Source organism: Trichosurus vulpecula, chromosome 8, assembly GCF_011100635.1.
Source record: "Trichosurus vulpecula isolate mTriVul1 chromosome 8, mTriVul1.pri, whole genome shotgun sequence".
Taxonomy (NCBI): Eukaryota; Metazoa; Chordata; class Mammalia; order Diprotodontia; family Phalangeridae; genus Trichosurus; species Trichosurus vulpecula.
The window spans coordinates 197,659,250-197,685,317 of NC_050580.1; the positions used below are offsets into that span (position 1 = coordinate 197,659,250).

General features: G+C 38.7%; 1 protein-coding gene across 1 annotated transcript in view; it reads right to left on the minus strand.

The window, feature by feature from the left end:
• The window catches only part of UBR1 (ubiquitin protein ligase E3 component n-recognin 1), a 149,126-nt gene extending 123,101 nt beyond the window's left edge, over positions 1–26,025 (minus strand). The window contains exon 1 of the mRNA XM_036734149.1: positions 25,815–26,025. Within this exon, the coding sequence (XP_036590044.1) occupies positions 25,815–25,910 (96 nt within the window). The 5' untranslated portion in view covers positions 25,911–26,025. The remainder of the gene's footprint in view (positions 1–25,814) is intronic.
• Between the last annotated feature and the right edge of the window lie 43 nt (positions 26,026–26,068).

A 26,068-nucleotide genomic window follows, 5' to 3' on the forward strand; every position in this document is an offset into this window, starting at 1 on the left:
AATGCTATCCACCTCCAGAAAGAAAACTGATGAACTCTGAGTGCAGACTGAAGCATACTTTTTTTTACTTTCTTTTTCTTTTTTCTGTACGTGTGTTCTCTTTTACAATATGGTTAATAGGGAAATATGTTTTGCATGACCACACCTATAATCAATGTCGTATTACTTGTATTCTCAAGGGCTGGGGGACTGGCAGGAGGGAGAGAATTTGGAACTCAAAATTTTATAAAATGAATGTTAAAATTTTTTTACATGTAATTTGGAAAAATTTAATGAAATAAAAATATATCAAAAAAGAAAAAAAGAATGTGAGCCCCCTTAAGTTAGGGACTGTTTTTGCTTTTCTTTGTATCCCCATTACCTAGCACAATGCCTGATATACAGTAACTGCTTGATGAATGTTTGCTGACTAATTTGTTTAGACAGTTCCCTTTTTGCTTTCTTATCATCCCTTCAGAGCAGAGATAATTTCATTCTTTGCATAGCATTTGTATCCTGAATAGCTAGTACAATCACTGAAAGTGGTAGGTGCTTAATAAAGGCTTGGAGCAAAGACCTAGAAACCATTGCCTGGAGAATGGCTAAACATACTGTGATATATGACTATGATGAAATATTACTGTGTCATAAGAAATAATGACGATGAGGAATACAAGGAGGCGTGAGAAGACTTCTAAAATGATGCAAAGTGAAGTAAGGAGAATTAGGCAAACCATACACATAATAACTACAACAATAAGTGCAAATAAGAAGAAAAATCAAAACTGAAAGTTATGTAATTACAATGACCGGGTTTGAAACAAAAGAACAGAGATAGGGAAATGTATTTCCTTCCCTTATTTGGAGAGGTGGAGGACTAGGAACATGGAACACTGCATATATGGTCAGTGGCATATTCGTTAATATGGCTGAACTTTCCCCCCTTTTTTTCTTTGTCTTTATAAGGTAAAACTGGGGGGGGGGAGGGAAGAATATATTGGAAAATGAATGTGCAGTATGAGAAATAATGGTTTTGGGACATGGTCAATGAAGGAATTTGTGTTGCTTGACTATATGTGTTTGCAACAGGGGTTTTATTTTTCTTCTCATTAGGAAGGAGAAAGAAGGAGGGAATGTAGATTTTCATGTATTTTAAAAAATTTTAATTAAAAAAGAAAATAAAAGCTATATGACAAGAAATCAAAAAACTGTTAAAAATAAAACACAATATATGTTGGTGAAAAAAATAATCTTAGATAAGGGGTTCCTATCTGGTCTTTCTTTTCTTTAAATACCTACTCCCCAGCCACAGATCTATTGATTCTGTGATGACTAACTTTGATAGACTTGGCTCTTCTCGGTGATACAAGGTTCAAAGACAACTCCAAAGGACTCATGATGGAGAGAGCTATCTACATCGAGAGAAAGAACTATGGAGTCTGGATGCAGATTGAGGCAAACTATTTGGTCTCTTTTTTTGGCTTTGTTTCTTCTTTTCTCATGATTCCTTCCATTGGTCATAATTCTTTACAACTTGACTATTGTGTAAATAAGTTTAATGTGAAAGTATATGTAGAAGATATATCGGACGCTATGCTGTCTTAAGGGGGAGGGGGGAGAGGAAGAAAATCTGGAACTCAAAAACATGCAGAACTGAGTGTGGTAACCTAAAAATAAAAAAATCTTAATTTAAAAAATAAATAGATAGATACATAGACAAATAAATAAATACCTGCTCCCATAATTAAGAGTGGATATCAGACTACTTCCTAAATTCATCTCCTTATTAATCAAGAACTCTAAGATGTCTTGCTCATTTCTTCTTCAGGTTCTTATCACTTCTACTTTAGGGGCAGCTAGGTAGCACAGTGAGTACAGCACCAGTCCTGGAGTCAGGAGGACCTGAGTTCAAATCCGGACTCTGACACTTGACACACTTACTAGCTGTGTGACCTTGGGCAAGTCACTTAACCCCAATTGCCCTGCCTTCCCCGCCCCCCCCCCCCAAATCACTTCTATTTTGGAAACCAGTTTCTCTTTATTAATCAGAATCAGGCCCAGAACAGTAGCTCTTGTTGTTTACTTTTGGGGAATAAAATGAAGTCAATACTTGGCCAGCTGCTCTGCTTAAACCCCATCATGATCAGGTCATTTCTTCACAGATACAAGATGAACATGAACTTATTGTTCATAACATTCAATCAGCAAGCATTTATTAAGCAGCTACTACGTGCCAGGCACTATACTTGTTAACATCAATTAGGTAACCACCAAAGCTTAGCAGATATAAGTATATACGCTACTGGGAGAAAATTCACTTTACACAGCCAGTAATCAAAGTATTAGAGCAGGAAGGTGGTATACTAGATAGAGTGCTGGGCCTGAGGCCAGGAAGACTCATCTTTTCTGAGTTCAAATTTGGCCTCAGAACTTACTAAACTTGTGACATTAAGCAAGTAAGTCACTTCAGCCTGTTTGCCTCAGTTCCTCAACTGTGATATGAACAGGAGAAGGAAATGGCAAACGACTCTAGCATTTTTGCCAAGAAAACCCCAAACGGGGTCACAAAGAGTTGCACATGATTTCATAAAAAAAATATTGGATTCAATAAAAATTTAGGCAACTTAATGAATGTAAATGCATTATAGTTTAATAAAGAGAAACTACAAGTATTTAGGTGCATTCCTAGGTTTTTAAGATTTGTTTTTTCTCTATACTGTTTGTTGTTTGCTTTTGCAAACAAAATGGTTGTTAGCTTTTTCTTTGAAGATTGGTACTACCACAGCTCAGGGTAATCTCTTCTTCTGAATAAGTAGTTACTAGTTGCATATTTAGTATTTATCACTTACTGCTTATATTAGAGAATATCAGATTCCAAAGGCTTAAAGGTCCACCAAAGTGCAACAGAAAGATGTGTTAGCATGAGCAGGCTTCAACATATTACTAAAGAAGAACTGCTCAGAAGGAGTGGCTTAAAGGACGTTATCAGAAAGATGTGTTATTGGAAAAGGAGGTAAGCTGGTCAGGTAACAAAAATGAGGGACAATTTTATGTTATCAAAACTATTTTGTGTTTTATGATCAACTCTATCCCATTTAGTTAAGAATACTCTTCCTAACATAATGACTACAACAATATAAATAGAAGGAACAAAAAAAAGAAAAAGAAAAAAACAACTTAATACTATGTAATTCTAATGACTAAGCTTGTTCCTGTGGTAAAAGATGGGAAAACGCATCCCTTCTCTTCTTTGAAGAGGCATAAGGTTCAATGTCTGAGGGATATTGCATGTCAAACTCAGATGATATGTTGGTTAGTTTTACTCAACTAGTTTCTTCTCTCTTCTTTTTACAAGGAATAATGGAAAGAGATATATGCAAATGAAAAGGTACAAAAATAAACGACAAAATTAAGTTTTTTAAAGAAAAAAAAGAATGCAAGCCTTCATTGTACTTGTAAAATGTACCTCCTTTTCTCTCCCCTAATTTTTTTATAATGTGACTGTTAATAGCCATCTGTATCTGAGTTTATTATAAAATATGATACAAGATGCTGATCTAAGCCTAATTTCTGCCAAAATGCTTTTCAATTTTCCTAACACCTATTGTCAAATAGAGACTATTTCCCCCTATAATTTATGTTCTTGGGTTTATCACAAACATTAGGCTACTGTTTTGTTTTGTTTTTTGGTCTGTCTTACACAAAATCTGTAGTTAAGTTTAGGTAGACTCACCAATTTTGTTTATTAGCATGGTTTCCCATATTTCTACAAGGAACATTTTATAGTTATATTTATATTAACCCTGAAAGTCCCTTGGTAAAATTAAAAACTTTTTGTACTAACAAAATCAATGCAGATAGAATAAAAGGAAAAATACCAAATAGAGAAAAATCTTTGATTCAAATAGCTTTGAAAACAGTCTGATATCCAAGATATATAAGAAATTGATAAAAATATATAACATAAGGAGCCATAATTAATTGATAATAGTTAAGTAATAAAAGGGTATAAACAAGAAGAATTACAGAGTATCAATACCTGTGAATGCTCCAAATCACTATTAACAAGAGAAATATAAATTAAAACAATCCTTAGGTTTCACCTTACAGTAAAAAAAAAAAAAAAAAGGCAAAGATGAGTTTTAAAAAAACACAGTCAATGTTGGAGAAGCTGTGGGAAGAAAAGTATAATCTACTTTTCCAGCCCTAACCTCTCTGTTGACCAGCTGCCTATTGGATATCTCAAACTGATAGGCATCTTAAACTCAACATGACTAAAACTGAATTAATTAGCTTTCCCTCCAAACCCTCCCCTCTTCTTAATTTCCTTATTACCACCATTTTCCCAATCACCCAGGCTCACAACTTAGGTGTCATCTTTGACTCCTTACTCTCTGAACCCCCTTCCCCATATATAATCTGTTGCCAGGTATCTCCCTAACAGTTCTCCTACACATCTCCTTCTCACTTCTGACACTGCCACCACCCTGGTGCAGACTCTTATTACTCCATATCTTGACCTCAGCAATTGCTGGTTGGTCTCCCTCTCTCAAGCTTCTCCCCATTCTAGACCATTCTCCACTCAGCTGTCAGAATCATCTTCCTAAAGAAACAAGTTTAACCATGTCACTTACCTACTCAGTCAACTCCAGTGATTCCCTTTCACCTCTAGGATCAAATATAAAATCCTCCATTTGGCATTCAAAGCCCTTCAAAACCTCATTTCCCTGACATCTTTCCAGTATTCTTACACTTTATTCACTCCCAAGTACTCTATGATCCAGTGACACTGGCCTCCTTGCTATTCCTCAAACAAGACATTCCATCTCCCAAATCTAGGTTCCCCTCTATCTGCCACCTAGAATTCTCTCCTTCCTCATCTCCACCTCCTGGCTTCTTCAAGTCCCAGCTAAAATCTCACCTTCTACAAGAAGTCTTTCCTGATCCCCCTTAATGCTAGTGCCTTCCCTCTGCTGATTTACTCTAATTTTATTTTAAAAATTTAACCACTGTAAATTGGTTGCCACAACAAATCCAAAAGAGCACAGAAAGTGCCTTAGTCAACAAGCATTTGACTTCCTAGTCAAACTGAGAAAAACGGCTGCCAAATGCAACATGATGTTAGAAACTAATTTATAAAATCTGAAGAAAAAATGATGATTATTATCGATATCATTGCTTAAAGTAGAGGGAGGCAATAGCAGGTAAAAATTAATTTAAAGAAAGTTTGGCAAGATATCCAATTAAGCAAAGTCACTGCAATGATGAAAATGGAAGATTACAAACAAAAATTAAAATGGAAAAGATTTGCAAAAATTATTATAACATATCATCCATCAAGAAAAATAGAATCTTCATATTTACTCTTTAACATCATAGTCCAGGATGTGCTCATAGAGGAGGTAGAAATAGTGTTAAATAGGCCAAAGGCAGGAAGAGCAGCCAGACTGAATAAATATACATAGAACAGATCTATGACAGTGGTAACAAAATTATGAGGGCACTAAGGGACCTATATACAAGGTATCAGAAGGAGAAGAAGATACCAAAGACATGAAAAGAATCTTGGCCCTTTTAAAAAAATTTTTTTATATTTTTTTGGCCTTATTAATAATGAAAAAAGGAACTGAGAGAATTATCAATAACTACCAATCTATAGGCCTATTTTGCCATCTATTCAAAATCATTATGAGAGTTATCCATTTTGTATGTCTTCAAAGAGGAAATTAATAGGGAACAAGCAGGGTTTTGCAGGTGATATTCAACCACAAGATCACACCTTTACTATTTCACAATTAACTGAAAAATGCAGAGGATATTAGATTACAATACTTTCACCATTTGTTTATAACAAAAAAGCATTTGATTGGGTAAAACACAAGGTTGCATATAGGCTCATTTTTACAATAAGTTGTGTCTCCCATCAAAATCATTCAAAGTTTCTTAGAAGATCTAACTATAGAAATAACCTTGTTCAAGCATCCCCTGATACACCAGGCAAGTCATAACAGGTAGATGTCACCACCGTGATGGAGGAGATTCAGGTCAGGTCAAAGACAGATTCTTCTGTAGGACACAGTGACAATTGCATCAAGGATGCAAACATTCTTGGAAGAACATTACAGAGCCTCCTGGAAGAGATCTATAATCCCATAAAAGAGTTCAGCTGTTACACCCACACAGGAAGGAGTAAGTGGAAGAAGAATTTCTATTGCTCAGATTTTAACATTAATCTGGACAGAAATTCACCAGAGCTTGCCCATCAGCATGTATATCCATTTGGACAATGAGTAGTCCCCAGAGTTAAACAGAGGGAAAAGAGCAGGCCTTTTGGAAATTTCAAAGCTCCTATAACAACAGGAGACTAGCCAAGATAGCGGAGTAACAGAAGAATACAGCCAAGCTATCTCCTACAGCTACTCCACAAAGATCTAGAAAATGTACCAAAATAAGTCCTGATTAGGAAATACGAGAAAAAAATCACAGTGAGTCATATTTCCAGCTCAGGTCAGGTTAGGAGATAGAAAGAGGTCAGTGGTCACTGGGGACAGGGTCCAGCCAGAAAAGGCCACAAAGAGCTCTCAAACACATGGACTGAATAAGGGCCTGCCTGCAACTGTGCATCACGGCAAGTAGAGATTCCAGATCTGGCACAGAGGATCCTAACTTTGTGCAGGAAGTAGAAGCAGGTGCCAATTGGCAGCTCTGTCACTTACTAAACAGTGCTGAGTCACAGATCCAAAGTGGACTGAAGAGGGACCTATGGGAACGGCTGAGGGCAAGGAGAAGTAATGTGCCCTAAGCTGTGTACTGAATAACAAACAAGTACGGAAGCAAGCAATGGCCCTATAGCTCAAAGTCCATGACTGGGAAATCTGCAGCCTCGAGGCCACATGTGGCCTGCCAGGTCCTCAAGTGTGGCCCTTTGACTGACTCCAAACTTCAGAGAAAGGATTTGTTCTGTGAAGTTTGTATTCAGTCAAAGGGCTGCACTTAAGGACACAGAGGGCCACATGTGGCTTCGAGGTCACAGGTTCCCCACCCTTGGCTCAAATACTGAACTTGGCCTTAACACAAAGACCAAATACAGGAAGTATGACTGGAAAAAAATGAGCAAACAAAAAGAATCCCACCATAAAGAACTATTATGGTGACAAAGACACAAGATATAAACCCAGATGGAAGACTAAAACTCCAAAACACCTATAAGCAAAGGCTCAAGGAAAAGCATAATTTGGTCACAAATTCAAATAGAATTCTAGAAGAAATGAAACAAGAATATTAAAAAGGAGCTAAAAATTATAATTGAAATAAATGCAATGGAAGGAAAAATGGAAAAGGAACAGGAATACTAGGGGAAAATTTTGGAAAAGAAATGAGAACCAAAGAACGAACTGGTACAAGAGGTACAAAACCTTAACCAAGCAACAGATGCCTTGAAAATTAGAATGGAAATTAGAATGGATCAAATAGAAGCTAATGACTCCATAAGACAAGAAGAAATATTAAAACAGAATCAAACGTCTTTTAAAAATACGAAAAAATGTAAAGTATCTCACATTTTAAACAATTACCTGGGAAACAGTTGAAAGAGAAAGAATTTTAGAATCACTGGACTACCTGAAACCATAACCATAATGTAAAAGTGAAAATAGAAAGAATCTACCAATTACCTCCTAAAAGAAACCCCCAAAATAAAAATTCTCAGTAACATCGTGGCCAAAATCCAGAATTTCCACGTCAAAGAAAGATACCGCAAGTAGCCAGGAAGAAAGTATTTAAGTAACAAGGAACTGTAGTAGATTTGGCAATTATGACTAAAAAAGAAACAGAAAACATGGAATACAACATTCCAGAAGACAAAAGATAGAGACTTACATCCCAGAAGATCCTATGCAGCAAAACTAAAAACATTCCTACATGGGAAAAAATGGACCCTTAATGAAATAGAGAACTTCAAAGAATCCTAGATGAAAAAGCCACAAACTGCACAAAAACTTTGAAATACAAACACGAGAGCTAAGGAAGCAAACATGGATGAAATGTTTACATTCTAATATGATAACATATCATCAAAAGTCATAGAAAGAGTCTAATAAGAAAGATAACCCAGTAGGATCTTTTTTTTTCTTTAATATTCTGATGATCTTAAAAGAAAGGAAAGAGAGTGGAAAAGGAACATACTACAAGGGAAAAAAAGAGTAAAGGTAAGGGAAATTATCTCCTGTAATTTGGGTGTGCAAGTAGAAGACTACGGAAAAAAAGGAGTGGGTGGGAATCAATCACTAAGCATTTTAAAGTACCTACTATATGCCAGGTACTATGCCAAATTCTGGGGATACAAAGAAAAGCAAAGAACAGTAATGAAGCTCAAAGTCTAATGTGGGAGACAACATGAAAATAACTATGTACAAACAAAACAGACAAAGGATAAATCGGAGATAATCAGGAGGAGGAAGTCACTAGTATTAGGGGTATCACTAAAAGCTTCTTACAGAAGATGGGATTCTAGCTTTGACTTGAAGAAAACCAGGAAGCTGACATGAGCAGAGAAAAGTATTCCAGGTATGGTCAACTGCCAGTGAAAATGCCTGGAAATAGAAACTGGAATATGTGGTTTTTAAGAAATAGCAAAAAGGTCAGTATCACTGGATTACAGTGTATGTGGAAGTAAATAGTGTATAAAAAGATTGTGGAGGTAGGAGGGGGTCAGGTTGTGAAGGGCTTTGAATACTTACTAAATAGAGGATATTACATTTGATCATTAAGGTAACGGGTTGAGCTGGGGGGAGGGGGGTGGTGGTGGTGGTGGTGGTGGTGGTGGTGTTGAGTTGACACGGTTATATCTGCACTTGAGGAAGATTAATTTGACAACTAAATAGATGATGGACTGCAGTGAGTAGAGATGAGGCAGGATGACTAAACCAGCTCTTGATTGTAATAGTCTACTTGTAAGATGATGAGAAGCTGCACCAGGGTGACAGTAGTGTCGGAGGACAGAAGGGATCACACACAAGAGATGTTACAAAGGTGAAATCAACAGGCCTTGGCAATAGATTGGCTACTGCAGGGGTGGGTGGGTGGGTGAGAGAGTGAGGAGTCAAAGATAACAGGAGATTGTGAGCTTGGGTAACCAGAAGGTTGGTGGTACCCTGGACAGTAGTAGGGAAGATAGGAAGGAAAAGATGAGTTCAGTTTTGGTCATGTTGAGTTTAAGATGTTTACAGGATTGTAAAGGGCCAGCTCTGAGAAAGTCCATTCTGGGACAAAATACAGGCCAGGTTTTTACTGAAGTCTGTTCTTGTCCTTGTGCTGATAATTCAGGATGTGGGCTCTCCAAACCCCCTAGGCACACACGTGCTAAATACCCTCCGTAGGCTATTAACACAATATTGTTGCAGCAAAAGGGAACAAAGCACGAGGAAGTCATGCAATGTAACAAAATGTTTTGCGTGAGAACTAGTTTATCTGCTTGTCTAAAAAGTACATAAGCCCTTTCCCTCAGTTAAACGGAGCTGTGCTATACTCTTCTGCCTGGCCCGTGTACTCTTTCCACTCTCTGCAGCATACTTTTTCCCTCTGGTATCCTGGCCCCATGGCCGCTGGTGGCACAGGACATCCAGTCTGACAGATGGCAATGAAAGACTGGGAGTTAAGGGAGGTTAGGACTGAATAAGTAGATTTGAGAATTATCAGCATAGAGATGATAGCGGAATCCATGGGAGCTGATGGGATCACCAAGTGAAATAGTATAGAGGAAAAAGAGAAGAGGGTCCAGGACAGAGCCTTAGGGGACACCTAGTATTAGCAGGTATGACCTGGATGAAAATCCAACAGAGGAGATTGAGAAGGAGAATTAGGCTAAGGAAGTGTCATGAAAACCTAGAGAGAAGAGGGTGATGAAAGCATCAAAGACTGCAGAGAGGTCATAAAGGGTGAGGATTCAGAAAAAGCTATTAGATTTGGCCAGTAAGAGAACACTGGAATCTGCCAGAAATTAGGCTTAGACCAACATTTACACCATATTCCACAATATATTCCAAATGGATACATGAACTTAATATTAAAGATCATACCATAAAAAAAACAAAAAAAACTAGAAAAGCAGATCATATACTTCTCAGCTATGGGTAGATGTATTCTTAATGAAATAAATGACAGATGCAATTACAAAAGATAAAACAGATAACTGGTTACATGAAACTAAAAAGCTTCTGCACTGACAAAATTAATGCACCTAGGATAAGAAGGGAAGGCAAATTTGTCACCTACAGAGCATGTGTTCCAGAGAGGACAGTGGAAGAAGTGGGTAGCTTTAGAGTGGTACATGGAGAAGAGGGCCTGGGTTAAGGGAAATGGGAATAAGACTATGGGGGATGAAAAGTGAGGTGTGAATGATGACATCCTGGGTTCAGAATCCCTTGAGAGGGGGAGGGTATGAACCAGGGTGGAGTTTGTTAATCCTGCAGGAAAGAGTTCAGGGAGGTCTTCTTTGTCAATAAGTGTCTGGCCTCAGAGTGAAGTCCTCAAGGAGGTTTTGAGAGTTCTGAACCCTACTGGTTACAGATAACAGAATGGTGTTATCTGTTACCCCTAGGTAAGAGACTGGCTGGATAGAGACTTGATGGAATGTTTTTTTCTCATCTTCCCTGGAAGGATGAGTCTGATGCTTGACTGAATGTTTCTTTTCTTCCAGTGAAAGGCAGGACATTCCTACAACGAAAGAGTTCCCCTTATACCAAAGAAAAGGGAATGGTGCATGATGAGGGGGTATTTCTTCTCTTCCCAAAGGAGACAGGAAACCAGGCAGGGGAACATGATTCCAGGAGACCAATAATGAAGAATGCTATGTAATTCCTGCCAGAGAGGGACTCAAGATGCAGAATAAGACAGAAGTTTCCACATGGCCAATGTGGGAATTTGTTCTACTTGACCATGTATGTGTCTTACAAGAGTTTTGGTTTTCTTTGTTTTTTTTTTTTTTCCCAGTGGGGGAGGAGGAGATGGGGAAAGAAAATAAATGCCTGTTATCTGAAAAAAAAAATTAAGATCAATTTTTTAAAATAAATAATTATTACTATTTATATATTTATTCCAAACTTCCCATTAAAGCAAAGGCCCATATTTTTAACACTAACATTCTATCAGTGTTGCTATATAGCAGCAAAAGATGGAATGCAAGTATCTCTAAGACTTAAAAATGATTATCATACAGAGGGCAATGGAGATGGCATGGTAAATGTGAGCAGCTGCAACAGATATCATCAAGGAGTTGTATGACAGGAAGAGAAGATGAACTGGTCAGGTGGCAAGAATGATGAACCTAATATCAGACATAACATCAGACCTAACATAGAAAATCAGAGTATTCCAATGGCATCCTTGCTACGTCAACAAACAAGACAGGAAGGCCTCCAGCACGATGGTTCCAGTGCCCCAAATATAAGGAAGAATATTGACAAGGGCTGAACATTATACGCAGACATACATGGTTTCTGATCTGTACTCTTGGAGGAAACTTTCTAATCAATGAAATCACAAATCCATTTAAGCACTTGCTTTACATACATCACCTCAAAGTGCTAAGAAAATAAAATAAAGCATTTGCCTTATTACTACAAACAATTTAATATTTAGTTGCCTACCTTAGAGTAGTAATGGTATTTTAAAATCTCCTAAAACATTTTTAGGCAGCTAGGTGGCACAGTGGATAGAGTGTCAGGCCTGGAGTCAGGAAGACTCATCTTTCTGAGTTCAAATCTGGCCTCAGACATTTACTAGCTGGGTATCCCTGGGCAAGTCACTTAACCCTGTTTGCCTCAGTTTCCTCAACGGTAAAATGAACTAGAGAAGGAAATGGCAAACCACTTCAGTAACTTTGCCAAAAAAATCCAAAATGGGGTCACAAAGAGTCAGATACAACTGAACAACAACAAAAACATTTTTTAAATTTTTCTATATGCCAAACTATTATTATTCTCTTTTTCAAAGAGATTTATTTAAAACAAGGTAGTGCTACTAAGGCAATAGTGCCACGAAAGATTAAATTACAATATTACAACGTGTCCCAAAAGACTGAACAAATTAAAGAATAAAAAATATATTTGATGAGGTCAGTTAATATTAGCTACAGGAGTTTGTGTATGTGTTTATTTGGGACAGAAATATATTTCAATAATCATAAGACAGTACCAAACCTTTTCTCAGCACTTAAGGTCAAGGGAAAACTTTGCTGATATATAGCCAACTTGTAGAACAAGTTCTCACAGCATTTATATTCCCAAACATTCCAGGCATTTTCCTCATCCCCAAGGAGACAAAAAGATATATTCTCAGCTCTGTTCCAGGGATTTATATACAAGTTTGGGAACATTTGAAAAAAATTTTAATTACAATATCTCCCTTCTGCTTAGGCTCCAAAGCACTATTTTTCATACTTCTGGTCTACTCCCAGAAGTAGTCTAGAAATAGACTCATAGACCATTTCAGCCCTTATGTATCCTGTAATTCTAATTTATTTTTCAAATGTTGTATAAAACCTTCTAAGACAAGAGGGGTAATGACTTCAAGATACAAAATAAGACAGACATTTTCAGATATGGAAAATGTGCGAATTTGTTTCACAGACGATGCATATTTGTTACAAGGACTTTGTTTTTCTTTTTTTCTTTTTCCCAAGGGGGATGGGTGGGAGGAGGAAATGGGCTAGGCAACACTAGAGATAAGAGTAGCCCAAGAAAAGAAAGAAAATAGGGTCACTGGAGCTTTTTTTTTTTAAATGCAGAGAAGTAGAAATAGCATAGAAAATCAAGATGAATCACAGAGAGTCAGGACAGCTTTGAAAGTTACAAGCTGAAACTATTTTATCTATTTAAAAAGAAAAGCAAATTGTACATAACAGAAATCAGTTTCATATAAAATGCTCTTTTTCTGTTCTATGTATATGTATACTATGTTCCATTACATAAAATGCTCATTTTGGGCTGGAAAGCAGAGACTAGCGTGAGCTCCCCACCAAGCCCCTCCAAAACCCTATAAAAAATGGCTCTGAACCAATTCTAGAACTGCAGATCCCAGAAAATAGCACAGGGAAGCAGGGCTCCAGCCCAGGACAGCCTGGATGATCTCTGGGTGAGGTCTATCCCACGGAGCTGGGAACGGAGCAGAGCCCAGCGTGGGCAGCGCGGACCAACCAGACCAGAAGCCGGACAGAGCGGGCCCTAGCGCCCTGAATCAGTGAGCTGCAGCAGTTACCAGACTTCTCAACCCACAAACACCAAAGACAACAGGGAAGGTTAGTGGGAAAAGCTTCGGACCTGGAAGGAGTTCCTGGTCTGTCTACCGCAGGGGCAGAGGAGGTGGGGCAGCTACAGAACTACAGCTGCATTTGCTTCTGGCCCCAGGCCCACCTGGTGGGAGGAATTAAGTGGTGGATCAGAACAGGAGTGAAGAGCCGGCTGAAGATCTAAGTCCAGTCCGGGTTGGGGGTTCTTGAGGAAGGAGGAGCGCTGGTGTGGCAGAGCTGGCACATCCCCGCAGGCTTGGAACATAGTTCCCTTAACTCTACAAGCAGTCATACCCCGACAAAAACCTCAAGGGTCAAGTAAGTTGGCTGGGAACATGGCCAGGCAGCGAAAACACACCCCGATTCAGTCTCAGACTTTGGAATCTTTCTTTGGTGACAAAGAAGACCAAAACATACAGCCAGACGAAGTCAAAAAAGTCAAAGAGCCCACAACAAAAGCCTCCAAGAAAAACATGAACTGGTCTCAGGCCATGGAAGAGCTCAAAATGGAGTTGGAAAAGCAAGTTAGAGAAGTAGAGGAAAAACTGGGAAGAGAAATGAGAAGGATGTGAGAAAACCATGAAAAACAAGTCAATGACTTGCTAAAAGAGACCCAAAAAAATACTGAAAAATATACTGAAGAAAACAACACCTTAACTCAAATGGCAAAAGAGCTCCAAAAAGCCAATGAGGAGAAGAATGCCTTGAAAGGCAGAATTAGCCAAATGCAAAAGGAGGTCCAAAAGACCACTGAAGAAAACACTACCTTAAAAATTAGATTGCAGCAAGTGGAAGCTAGTGACTTTATGAGAAATCATGATATTATAAAACAGAACCAAAGGAAAGAAAAAATGGAAGACAATGTGAAATATCTCATTGGAAAAACCACTGACCTGGAAGATAGATCCAGGAGAGATAATTTAAAAATTATTGGACAACCTGAAAGCCATGATCAAAAAAAGAGCCTAGATGTCATCTTTCAAGAAATTATCAAGGAGAACTGCCCTGATATTCTAGAGCCACAGGGCAAAATAGAAATTGAAAGAATCCACGGATCGCCTCCTCAAATAAATCCCAAAAAGAAATCTCCTAGGAATATTGTCACCAAATTCCAGAGCTCCCAGATCAAGTAGAAAACACTGCAAGCAGCCAGAAAGAAACAATTTGAGTATTGTGGAAACACAATCAGAATAACCCAAGATCTAGCAGCTTCTACATTAAGAGACAGAAGGGCTTGGAATACAATATTCTGGAGGTCAATGGAGCTAGGATTAAAACCAAGAATCACCTACCCAGCAAAACTGAGTATCATGCTCCAAGGCAAAATATGGACTTTAATAAAATAGAGGACTTTCAAGCTTTCTCAGTGGAAAGACCAGAACTGAATAGAAAATTTGACTTTCAAACACAAGAATCAAGAGAAGCATGAAAAGGTAATCAAGAAAAAGAACAAGAAAAAGAAATTTCAAGGGACTTACTACAGTTGAACTGTTTTGTTTACATTCCTACATGGAAAGATGATGTGTATGATTCATGAGACCTCAGTATTAGGGTAGCTGAAGGGAATATGCATATATATGTTTATGTATATATATATATATATATGTATATGTGAGTGTGTATGTATGTATATATGTATGTGGAGAGAGGGGGAGGGGGAGAGAGCGAGAGCGAGAGCGAGAGAGAGAGAGAGAGAGAGAGAGAGAGGGCACAGGGTGAGTTGAAGATGAAGGGAAGATATCTAAAAGAAATAAAATCAAATTAAGGGATGAGAGAGGAATATATTGAGAGAGGGAGATAGGGAGAGATAGAATGGGGTAAATTATCTCGCACAAAAGTGGCAAGAAAAAGCAGTTCCATAGGAAGAGAAGAGAAGAGAAGGCAGGTGAGGGGGATTGAGTGAATCTTGCTCTCATCAAATGACCTGAGGAGGGAATACCATACATACTCATTTGGGTATCTTACCCCACAGGAAAAAAGGAGGAAGAAGATAAAAAAAAGGGGGAATGATAGAAGGGAGGGCAGATAGGGGTGAAAGTAATCAAAAACAAACACTTTCAAAAGGGGACAGGGCCAAGGGAGAAAATTCAATAAAGGGGGATAGGTTTGGAAGGAGCAAAATATAGTTAGTCTTTCACAACATGAGTATTGTGGAAGGGTTACACATAATGATACGCATGTGGCCTATGTTGAATTGTTTGACTTCTTAGGGAGGGTGGGTGGGAAGAGAAGAGGAGAGAGAATTTGGAACTCAAAGTTTTAAAAACAGATGTTTAAAAACAAACAAAAAAAGTTTTTGCATGCAACTAGGAAATAAGATACACAGGCAATGGGGCATAGAAATTTATCTTGCCTTACAAGAAAGGAAGGGAAAAGGGGATGGGAGGGGAGTGGGGTGACAGAAGGGAGGGCTGACTGGGGAACAGGGCAACCAGAATATACGCCATCTTGGAGTGGGGGGGAGGGTAGAAATGGGGAGAAAATTTGTAATTCAAACTCTTGTGAAAATCAATGCTGAAAACTAAATAAAAAAAATGCTCATTTTATTTGGTTATTTAAATTTAGAATTCTAAAAATTAATTTTCAAAAGGAATGGGAAGAAGTAGTGTAAGTAAAATATCATCAAAACAAAATCCAAGAAACAGTCCAGATTCCTTTCTTTTGTTGGAATTTGCTACAGCAATAAAAAAAAATCATCTCCAACTTGCCTTTCTGTATTTTTCCCTTCTTTAAACTCTCTGGGGCAAGAGTCTGGCATATGGTAAGATCTTAAATGCCTGTTGACTGATTAAAGTAGAAATCTTTTGGTCACATCAAGTTTTTTTATAACAAAACTTGCCAGTCAATACAATGATTATTGCTTTGCCTATTATGGACACCCATTCAATTATATAGGCCCATACTCCCAAACAAAGCTGATTCTGAAGAGTAGTACAAGGTTCAGTAAAATCTTAGACATAAAAATAAACCAAGTGAATACAGAAACAATGGGCTCCACTTTCTCCAGTACCTGGTGGTAAAAGGCATACACTTAAGTACAGTAACTCTTTCAAAACTCTCTATCATCATTTAGTAGGGTGAATTAATTCTGCAAATCCTGAGTTAATTCTACTATGCTATACTATTTACTTCCCCAATCATGGTCAGTCCCACTATCTCAAATGCAAATAGCATTTAATAATAACATAATGTTTTTATGAACTCCTTTCCAAAGTGGCTAACTGGGATATAGAACAGGGCTTCTTAAACTTTTTCCACTTGGGACCCCATCAGCACTTCTTAAACTGTGGGTCATGACCCTCTGGGGCAGGTCCTTTTTTTATTCTCACCAGATAAAGAATGATGGACTTGAGTGCAGATTGAAGCATTTTTTTTCTTTATTTTTCTTACTTTTTGTTCTACAACATGGTTAATAATTTCATTTTTTGCCTTTTCAAAGAATGAGGAAGGGGATGGAGGGAGAAAGAGAAAACCCTCACTTGAAATATCCATTGCTGTTCCCTACTGTCTTACACCTCTCCTCACTTTTGTGACTAAACTTCTTATGAAGGCAGTCTACAATCAGAAGTCCCCTATTTCCTCCACTTGCTTTCCTCTCTCTCTCTTATTTTTTAAAAATCATTTATTTTTAACATTCTTTTTTTTTTGAGTTCCAAATTCTCTCCCTTCCTCCAGCTCCTTCTCCACCCATTTAGAAGGTAAGCAATATCATATAAAATATGGATGTAAATACACATATTAGTCATGTTGCAAAAAAAAGAGTGAAAAAATAAAGTGAAAAAATTATACTTCAATTCGCACTCAAGAGTTCATCAGTTCTCTCTTGAGGCACCTCACTCCCTCTTTAATTCTCTAAAGTTTGGCTTCTGACTTCATCATTCAACCTACACTGTTGTCTCCAAAGTTGCCAATGATTTCTTATTTGCCAAATCTAATGCAAAATATCAATCCTCACCTCCATGAGCTCTCTGCAGTCTCTGACACTGTCATCACCTTCTTCTCTTGACACCTTTTTCTCTCTAGGTTTTCATGACACTCCTCTATCCTGGATCTCCTGTTCAATCTCCTTTGCTGGATGTTCATCTCAGTCATACCTACTAATCCTGGGTATCCCTTAGACCTTCTTCTCTTCTCTTTCCATACTACTTCATTTGGTGGTCTCATCAGCTTCCGTGGATTCAATTATCTCTATGCTGATGATTTCAAATATACTAAGCAAGCTCTAAACTCACTCCCATTTTTACATCTCCAACTATTAGACATCTCAAACTGGAAGTCCCACAGATATCTTAAATTCAACATGTCCAAATCATCTTTTTCTCCAAACCATAGGTCATCTTCAACTCCTCACTCTCTCACACTCCACATCCAATCTGTTGGAAAGGCTATCTGTGTCACCTTTTTCACATCTCTCACATATGCTGCCTTGTCTCCTCTGACTGCTACCACCCTGGCACAGGATCTCATTACTTCACAACTGGACTATTACAATAGCCTGCTAACTGGTCTCCCTGACTCCTATCTCTCCACATTCTAGTCTATCCTCCAATATCAAAACACAGGTTTGACCATGTCACTCCCTATTCAATAAACTCTGGAGGTTCTCTATTACCTCCAGAATTAAATATAACATTCTATTTGGACTGTAAAACCCTTCATAACTTTCCTGTCCTCTTACACTATTACTCTCCTCCATGTACTTACTCTATGATGCACTCTATAATCCAGTGACACTGATCTGCTCACTGCTCTTTGAACATGACACTTCATCTCCCAAATGTGTGCTTTTTCACTGGTTGTCCTTCAAACCTGGAATGCTCTCCCTCCTTGTTTCCCCCAGTGGCTTCCTTCAAGTATTAGTGAAAACCTTACTTTCTGCCAGTAGTCTTTCCTTGTCTCACTTAATATTAATGCCTCCCAGTTATCCTGTATATATCTTGTTTGTACATAGTTGTTTGCATGAGGGCTCCTCTACTATATTGGAGTTCCTTGAGCCTAGTGACAGTTCTGGCCACAATTTGTATGTGTAATTTGTATCACAATGCGTAGCACGTAGTAAGCACTTATATGCTTGTTCACTTGACTTTTACAAAAGAAAGTTTTAATTTTATGTAAAAAAAAAAATTCTTAATTTTGTCTCCTTTGATTCTCTCCATCCCTCCTTTGGTTTTCCCTTATCTATAGCTGTGAAAGGTATTTCTTTCCTTGCTCCTATAGTTTATTTATGATGTGACTTTTTTAGTCAGGTATTCTTTGGAGCTTATTTTAGCATATGGCATGACATGTTGATCTAAAACTAATTTCTGCTATACTGCTTTGCTGTTTTCACAAGTTTTCGTTTTTTAGGACACCCTAACTTTGTAACCCAGTCTACTGGAGTCTATTTCTCTCATTCTCCCCGACTTCTACAACGTAGGAAGAGCAAACTATTCTCCAGTATACCATTTATTCTACTTTTTTTCTCAATCATCTTCTAAGGTCCATGCAATGGATTTCTTTCAATCTTTCCCCTTCTAATCTTTGTTGTTATCATCTAATTATCTATTGGTCATTCTCCTAATTTTCTCAATTACTTTAGTACTAGCTCAATATCTACTCCCATTCCCTACTATCCTCAAAATCTACTTAACTATAATTTCTTGTTCTCTCCTCCTTTGCCCAAGTCACTAAAGAAGAGGTATTTCTTTTCCAACCATAGCACCTTGAACATAACTGAAACTTAATGTGTGCTGCACTGAATTGCCTGGGAATAAGACTTGAGTTTTTACCTTAGTTCTTCTACTAGTTACAGAAACATTATGGAGGGCTCTGTTGTTGCTTGAAATATATACTGAACTGTGGCACCTACCCTTTTCAATGCCAAAAGACACATGAACATCTCATCATTTTAAGTGAAAAAAAAACAACAAAATACAAAACCATATAGTCACATCTAAGAGTTTAAAAAGGTTTCACACACTATGTAGTTAGTATAATCTACAAATCAAAATTTTAAAATATCTTAAAGTACTTTAAACTTTCTCCTCTTCCCCTTGCCAAACTCCTTCAAGTATTGAATGGATTCACTAAATAAACCTTGCCCTCTACTATGAAGAACCTCCTACTCACTTATTAGTAGTTCCAAGTTAGTATAGTCTATGTGGGATTTTGCTATATCATCTCAGTCTTATAGGCCAAAGCATTATTTTACATGCCATAGTCACCTTGTACAAAAAAGATGTTTTTGCATTTCAGGACAACTATACAGACTGCTTCTTCTTTGAGGGAGCAATACCTTTTAGAGGGTAAAAGAATAAGCTACCAAAAAATTTAGGATGCAGGACCTTTTGGTCTTAAACTTTACTCACTCTCCTAACCCATTACCTCAGATAGAATCCTATTCTTCTGTCACCCACAAGATCAAAATGAGTCTGAACTTGTATTTTTATGAGACGCTACCCCATTTAGTCAATAGTATAAGTGGTTGTTAGAAGTTCCTTACTCTCCAGCTTCTCACCATCTATAGCAGGGAGTCCACCAACTAGCTTTTTAAGAATTTTTTTGATAATTGTAATTCAACATAATTGATTTCCTTTGTAATCCCATGTATTCTATTCATTTACATACACTATTAAGGGGTCTATGACATGAAAAAAGGTTAAGAATCCTTGCTCCATTACAGAATTCTACATATACTGAATCTCATCTATTACAGAGGTGAACATTGTAGCAAGCCCTCTTCTTGTTTTATGCCTCACTTGATATTAATAATCATAAAGTGATCTATCTCATCTCAAATACCTCATAGCACTATGCCTCGTTTGCACTATCAAATTCTCCCTCATATTTATATCTATGTCTACACACATATACATATACATATAGACATGTATAGAAACACATACATACATATACACATCGACACACATTTATATATTATATACACATATACAAACATATATGCATGTGTATATGTTTTTATATATATATATATCCTATTACATGTGTCTATATCTACATATCTGTATTTTAATTTACTCCCCTTACCTAATTCCACTGTAAGCTTATGTATTTATATTCCCCTCTGCTTTGCAAATAATTAATCGGAAAGCACTTATTCACCGTGTAGGCACAAGAGAAAAAAGATAAAAATGATAGACACTGCCTTCATGGAACTTATATTCTACCAGAAGTTGAAACGTTCACAGATAAGTAAACAAGGATATATACCAAAGGAGGGGATAGTCATCAGTCGCTCTCCTATTTGAGGGCAAGTAGGTAGTACAGTGGCTAAGGTGCTGAACTTGGAGTTAGGAAGACCTGAATTTTAATCCTGCCTCAGGGTTTATTAGCTGTATGATTCTACTAGACCAGTCATTTAACTTCCCTTAGTCTCAGTTTCCTCATCAATAAAATGGAGATATAACAGCACCTACCTCACAAGGTTGTTTTGACAATCAAATGAGATAATGTAAAACACTTTGAAAACCGTAAAATGTTAATAGATGTTAGCTATTATTACCGAGAGCTTAGCACGGTGCCTGGCACAGTAGGTAAATGTTTAATAAATGTTTACTGAATTGAACTGAATTACGTGTGAGTTAGGGTAGCCAGGTGGCGCAGTAGACAGAGTGACAGTCAGGAAGACTCATTTTCCTGAGTTCAAATCTAGCCTCAAACACTTACTAGCTATGTGATCCTGGGCAAGTCATTTAACCCTGTTTGCCTTAGTTCCTTTGGAGAAGGAAATGGCAAACCACTCCAGTATCTTTGGCAAGAAAACCCCAAATGGGTTCGCAAAGAGTTGGCCACAACTTAAACAACTGAACAACTACAACAAAACCTGTATGTTGGGCAAGTCATTTAACATTTCTTGAATTCAGTTTTCTTATTTGTAAAATGAAGTGTTAGAATGATCATAAAGGTTGGGATTCCCCTAATCTTTTACGTACAGGCCTAATAACTCAAATGTATGTATCTCTTTAAGGTTTACAATAAACTTTTCTCACAATAACCTTGTAATGAAGGTAATAGGGTTGTTAACTATGCCTATTTTATAGTCAAGGAAATTGAGTCAGAAAGTTAGTATGTCTTGCCCAAGATCACACAGCTATCAATAAAACAAGTTTTTAAATGCAGAAAAGAGAAATTGGAGTTCACAGAGGGAGACACAGTTAAGCAAGACAGTTTTGAAATTTATGTCCTGAATCTGTCATATTCTTTAAACAAAACAAAAGCTGTAATAGATTTGCAGATTCACATACAATCCTCTTTTTCTATTCTTTGTCTATGAGAACGTTCATATCTGTTGATGTTTTTCAAGTCCATAATAATAAAAACTAAAAATAAATTATAAAACATTTCACGGCTAGTGTCAGAGCCAGCGTTAAAAACTAGGTCTTCTGCCTTCAAGTCCAGCTCTACTTCCACTATACAGCTCTAACTAGAATCTTCACTACCTAAAAGTTGCCAGAAAGACCTGGGTTTAAGTCCTTCCTTTGACAAATGGTGGCTGACTGGGTGAACCGTGGGCAAATCACTTAACTTCTCAGCTTTCTAGACAGCTCACTAGAAAAACTGCAGGGGAAAGTTTCCTTCCCTGACAGTTTAATAACCCAATGAAACCACAGCACCAGTCCCTGCCTCTATGCTCCAAAGTAAAAACAAGTATGCACCTAGGATCTCCCGTCATTAGCAGACCCTAAGCAAATATACAATGTCTTAGAAATATAGTAACAGTGGCTATACATCTTCAAATTACACAATCCCAAGAGATTTGGAACCCTTTATTCTTATAAAACACTCTTTCTTCCAACTCCACCTCTCACTTAAATCAACATCTAACAGCATCACCAGCTGTTTCCACTCTGGGCAAAAGTACATACTACCAGGAGATATAGTTTTCCTTTGCTGATAAATGATAAAGTAATTCTATTTCACAGAACAGGACAGTATAAAATGTTGCTATTGACTTTTAATTCAATTTTTTTAGTTCTGCTGGAGGCCACACGACAAAAGTATTTAACCCCTTAACTTTCTTTGTTATTAAATTTTTCTAATACCTTTTCTCCAAAGACATTACTTTCCATATTCAGAACACACAATACTTCCAAAAGAAAGTCTTTCTATTCTCAAAATGTACAGGTTCACTTTAACAAGTTCAGTTTAATTCAACAAACACTTATTAAGCACTTAGCTCCAGAAGCGCAAAGACTGTCTTTTGTCTTTGTATCCCCAAGTTCTTAGCACAGCACATAGTAGGTGTTTAATAAAGGCTTACTGACTGACCTAGTAAGTACAAGGTACTGGAGACATCATCCTCAAGAAGCATACATTATATATGGGAGAAGGGATGTGGAATGAAATACTTACACAGCTAAATATAACACAAGGGATACTAAGCAGAGGGACAAAAGAGAGATTCAAAGTGCTCTCAGAAAATCTGAGGAGGGACAGCACACTTTCAGTTGTGGCAATCAAGGAAGCAATGCACTACTAAATGAAAGCTACTTCAGCAAGCCAAGTGGCACTAAAGTGCCACTTATCAGAGGCCATGCCTACACAGCTGAACTGTGGAGAGCTGTCTGAGTTTTACAGATTAGTACAGCAAAAAGGGTCAGCCCATCAAAACACCAAGTTTTCAAAATGCGACTCAAATCATCAATGTAAAACTGTGGCGGTCTCTCACTAGCCCTCAAACATTGACTGAATACTGTGCTTCCTCATCTCCACCTCTTGGAATTCCTAGTTCCCTTCAAAGCTCAGTTCTGGTGCCACCTCCTAGAACTCTTAAGTCATTTCTGATCTCTCTTTCTGGTTCTCCTCAATTGTTAGTACTCTTCCCCCACAGGAACTCCCCTGTATATATGCTATGTTGAAAAGGTAACAATTTGTAGCAAATAAAGAACTGACCTCAAGGTCAGGAAAACTTGGGTTCAAGTCCAAACTCTGACATATATTATTGGTATGACCTAGGCAAGTCACTTAACTTCTTGGTTAAGAGGTTTTCTCAAGGGTACCACCATCCTACTAGTCTCCTGGGCTCACAACCTAGGTATTATCCTCCAATCCTCACTCCTTAATCTCTCTTACCCCCCCATAGTCAATCCGGTGCCAAAGCCTATCAATTTCACCTCTGTAACATCTCTTTACATATGCCCTCTTCTCTTTTCTGACACTGCCAGCACTCTGATATAGGCTCTCATCACCTTATGCCTAGATAATTGCAATAGCCTATTGGTGGGTCTGTCAGCCTCAAGTCTCTTCCCACTCTAGTCTTTCCTCCACTAAGTTGTCCAACTGATTTTCCTAAAATGCAAGTCTGACTACGTCATTCCCCTATTCAAAAAACTTCAGGGGCTCCCCATCATATCCAAATATAAAACACTGTCCAGCATCACAGTCCTTCATAACCTGGCCCCCTCTTGTCTTCTCACCCTTTACTCACTCCCAAGTACTCTAGTGGCACTGGTCTCTTTGCTGTTCATTGAATAAGACACTTCATCTCCCAATTCCAGGCATTTTCATCAGCTGCTCTTCCATGCCTGGAATCCTCTCCCTCCTCATCTCCACTTCCTGGCTTCCTTCGAGTTGAAGCTAAAATCTCACCTTCTACAAGAAGCCTTTCCTGATCCTCCTTAGTGCTAATGCCTTCCCTCTCTTGATTATCTCCAATTTATTCTGTATATATCTTGTTTGTACATAGTTGTTTTCATGTTGTCTCCTCTACTAGACTGTAGGCTCCTTGAGAGCAGGGAAATTTTTTCGTCTTTCTCTGTACCCCACAGAACTTAGCACATAAAAGGTCTTTAATAAATGTTTGCTGAATAATTGAAAAAGGTCAATGAGTATTTAGTAAGTGTTTGCTATGTGCCAGGTACTTTACTAAGTACTGGGGATGTAAAGAAAGGCAAGGATAATTCTAAGTCTAAGAGAAGGTAACAACCTATATTGGAAGAGGGAATTTCCTTACTCCCTATACCAAGGAAATCACAAGGCCAGTATGTATTTCCTATCCTCTATCCTTACATTTATTATCTAAGACTTAAAAGCTTAAAGCTGCACTGATTTCTGAGATACTGTGTGCACATGTGTATTAATGTATACATATATATACTCTCCGCATACACACTGACATGTCTATGCATAGGTATGTGTAACGTAAATGTGTGTACATATGTAAATGTGTGTATACATGTGGATGCATACATATGTAAATGTCTATATAAATAGGCATGTGCTGTAGATACTGTATCACAAATATATAGTGTTGCAAATCATGATGCAGTTTTAAGCTATTAAAACTTATGACAGCATATAGATACGTATCTGTGCATATGCATATGTAAATAAATTTACATATCTATGCATGTACATGTGTAAACTGCATGTATCCACATGTAAATATACACTGCAGATACAAACAGGACACATGTACAGAGGTAACAGCACGCATGCCTGTGTACACACATAAATATATGCTACACGTGTCTGTGCCTACACGTATGTAATTCTGTGTGTCTGCACACACATGTATGTAGACGTAGGTACACATATCTGTGAATATACATATCTAATTATGTGTATATACATACAATAATAGCTAACATGTGTACAGAGCCTACTATGTGCCAGGCACTGATCTAAGTCCTTTACAAATATCTCATTTGGTCCTCACATCAACCCTGGGAGGTGCGTGCTATTATTACCCTCTTTTTACAGCTGAGGAAAATGAGGCAGACAGAGGTTAAGTAATTTGCCCAGTGTGTCACAGGTAGTAAATGTCTTGAGTGACAGTTGAACTCAGCTCTTCCTGACTCCAGGCCCAGAGCTCTAACTACTGCCACCTAGCTGCCCCAATAATATATTTAGTTATGTGTATATACATAGAATATACGATATGTAAAGACAGATTTAAAAAAACAAAAGCATTTATTAATCACCTACTATGTGCCAGGCACTGTGCTAAGCGCTGGGGATGGAAAACAAAGTAAAAGGCAGTCCGTGCCCTCAAAGAGCTTACGATAGAGACAGACAGACAGACAGGCTGATGACAGCCCGACAGAGAGACAGGCGGACTGGCAGACAGTTTGCCCTCAGTAAAAGGAAGACAAGTTCCTTCGGGGCAGGGATTGTTTCGGGGCTGATCTGCCCCCGCCCCGGGGCGGGCACGACACTAGGCACACAGCAGCCGTTTGGTCGATGAACGCTTTCTGAACTGCAGGGGCGCGAACCCGGCGTTGCGAGCTCCTTCCCGGGACCATCCCGATGCCCAGCCCGTGGTGCAGGGAACAGACCCCGGCGGCGACGAGGCTCCCGCACCCGCTCCCCGCCTGCCCCCGGCCTCCCCACCGCAGGCTCGGCTAGGCTCGCCCTCTGACAGCAGCACAAGTCGCGCCGGCGCCCTTGCTCCCCCTCGGCGGCGGGGCCGGGTCTGTCCCCGACACGCCGCACTTCCCCCCACCCCCACCCCCCACCCGGGTCTAGCTGGGCAGCGCATCTCCCCGGCCGAGACCGGTACGAGTCCGAGCAGGGGGACGACGACAAAGAGGATCCGTGAGGAAAGGCTCACCGCGGCAAGTTCTTGAGCACTCGGCGAAGACCCGCTCCCGGGAACGCCAGTCCGGTCTCCAGGCTGGTCCGCCTCCCAGAGCTCGACATCCTCCATTTTGCGGCCGACCGACACCGCAGTTGCCGACCCAGAAGAGGAGACGACCCAAAGCCAGCCAGGAGCCGAGCGGACTTGGGCTGGACGACACTTTTGCGACACCCCCTGAGAGGGTCGCTGTGGCAGGGGTTGACGCAGAGCCGGGGAGCAAGTTCCGG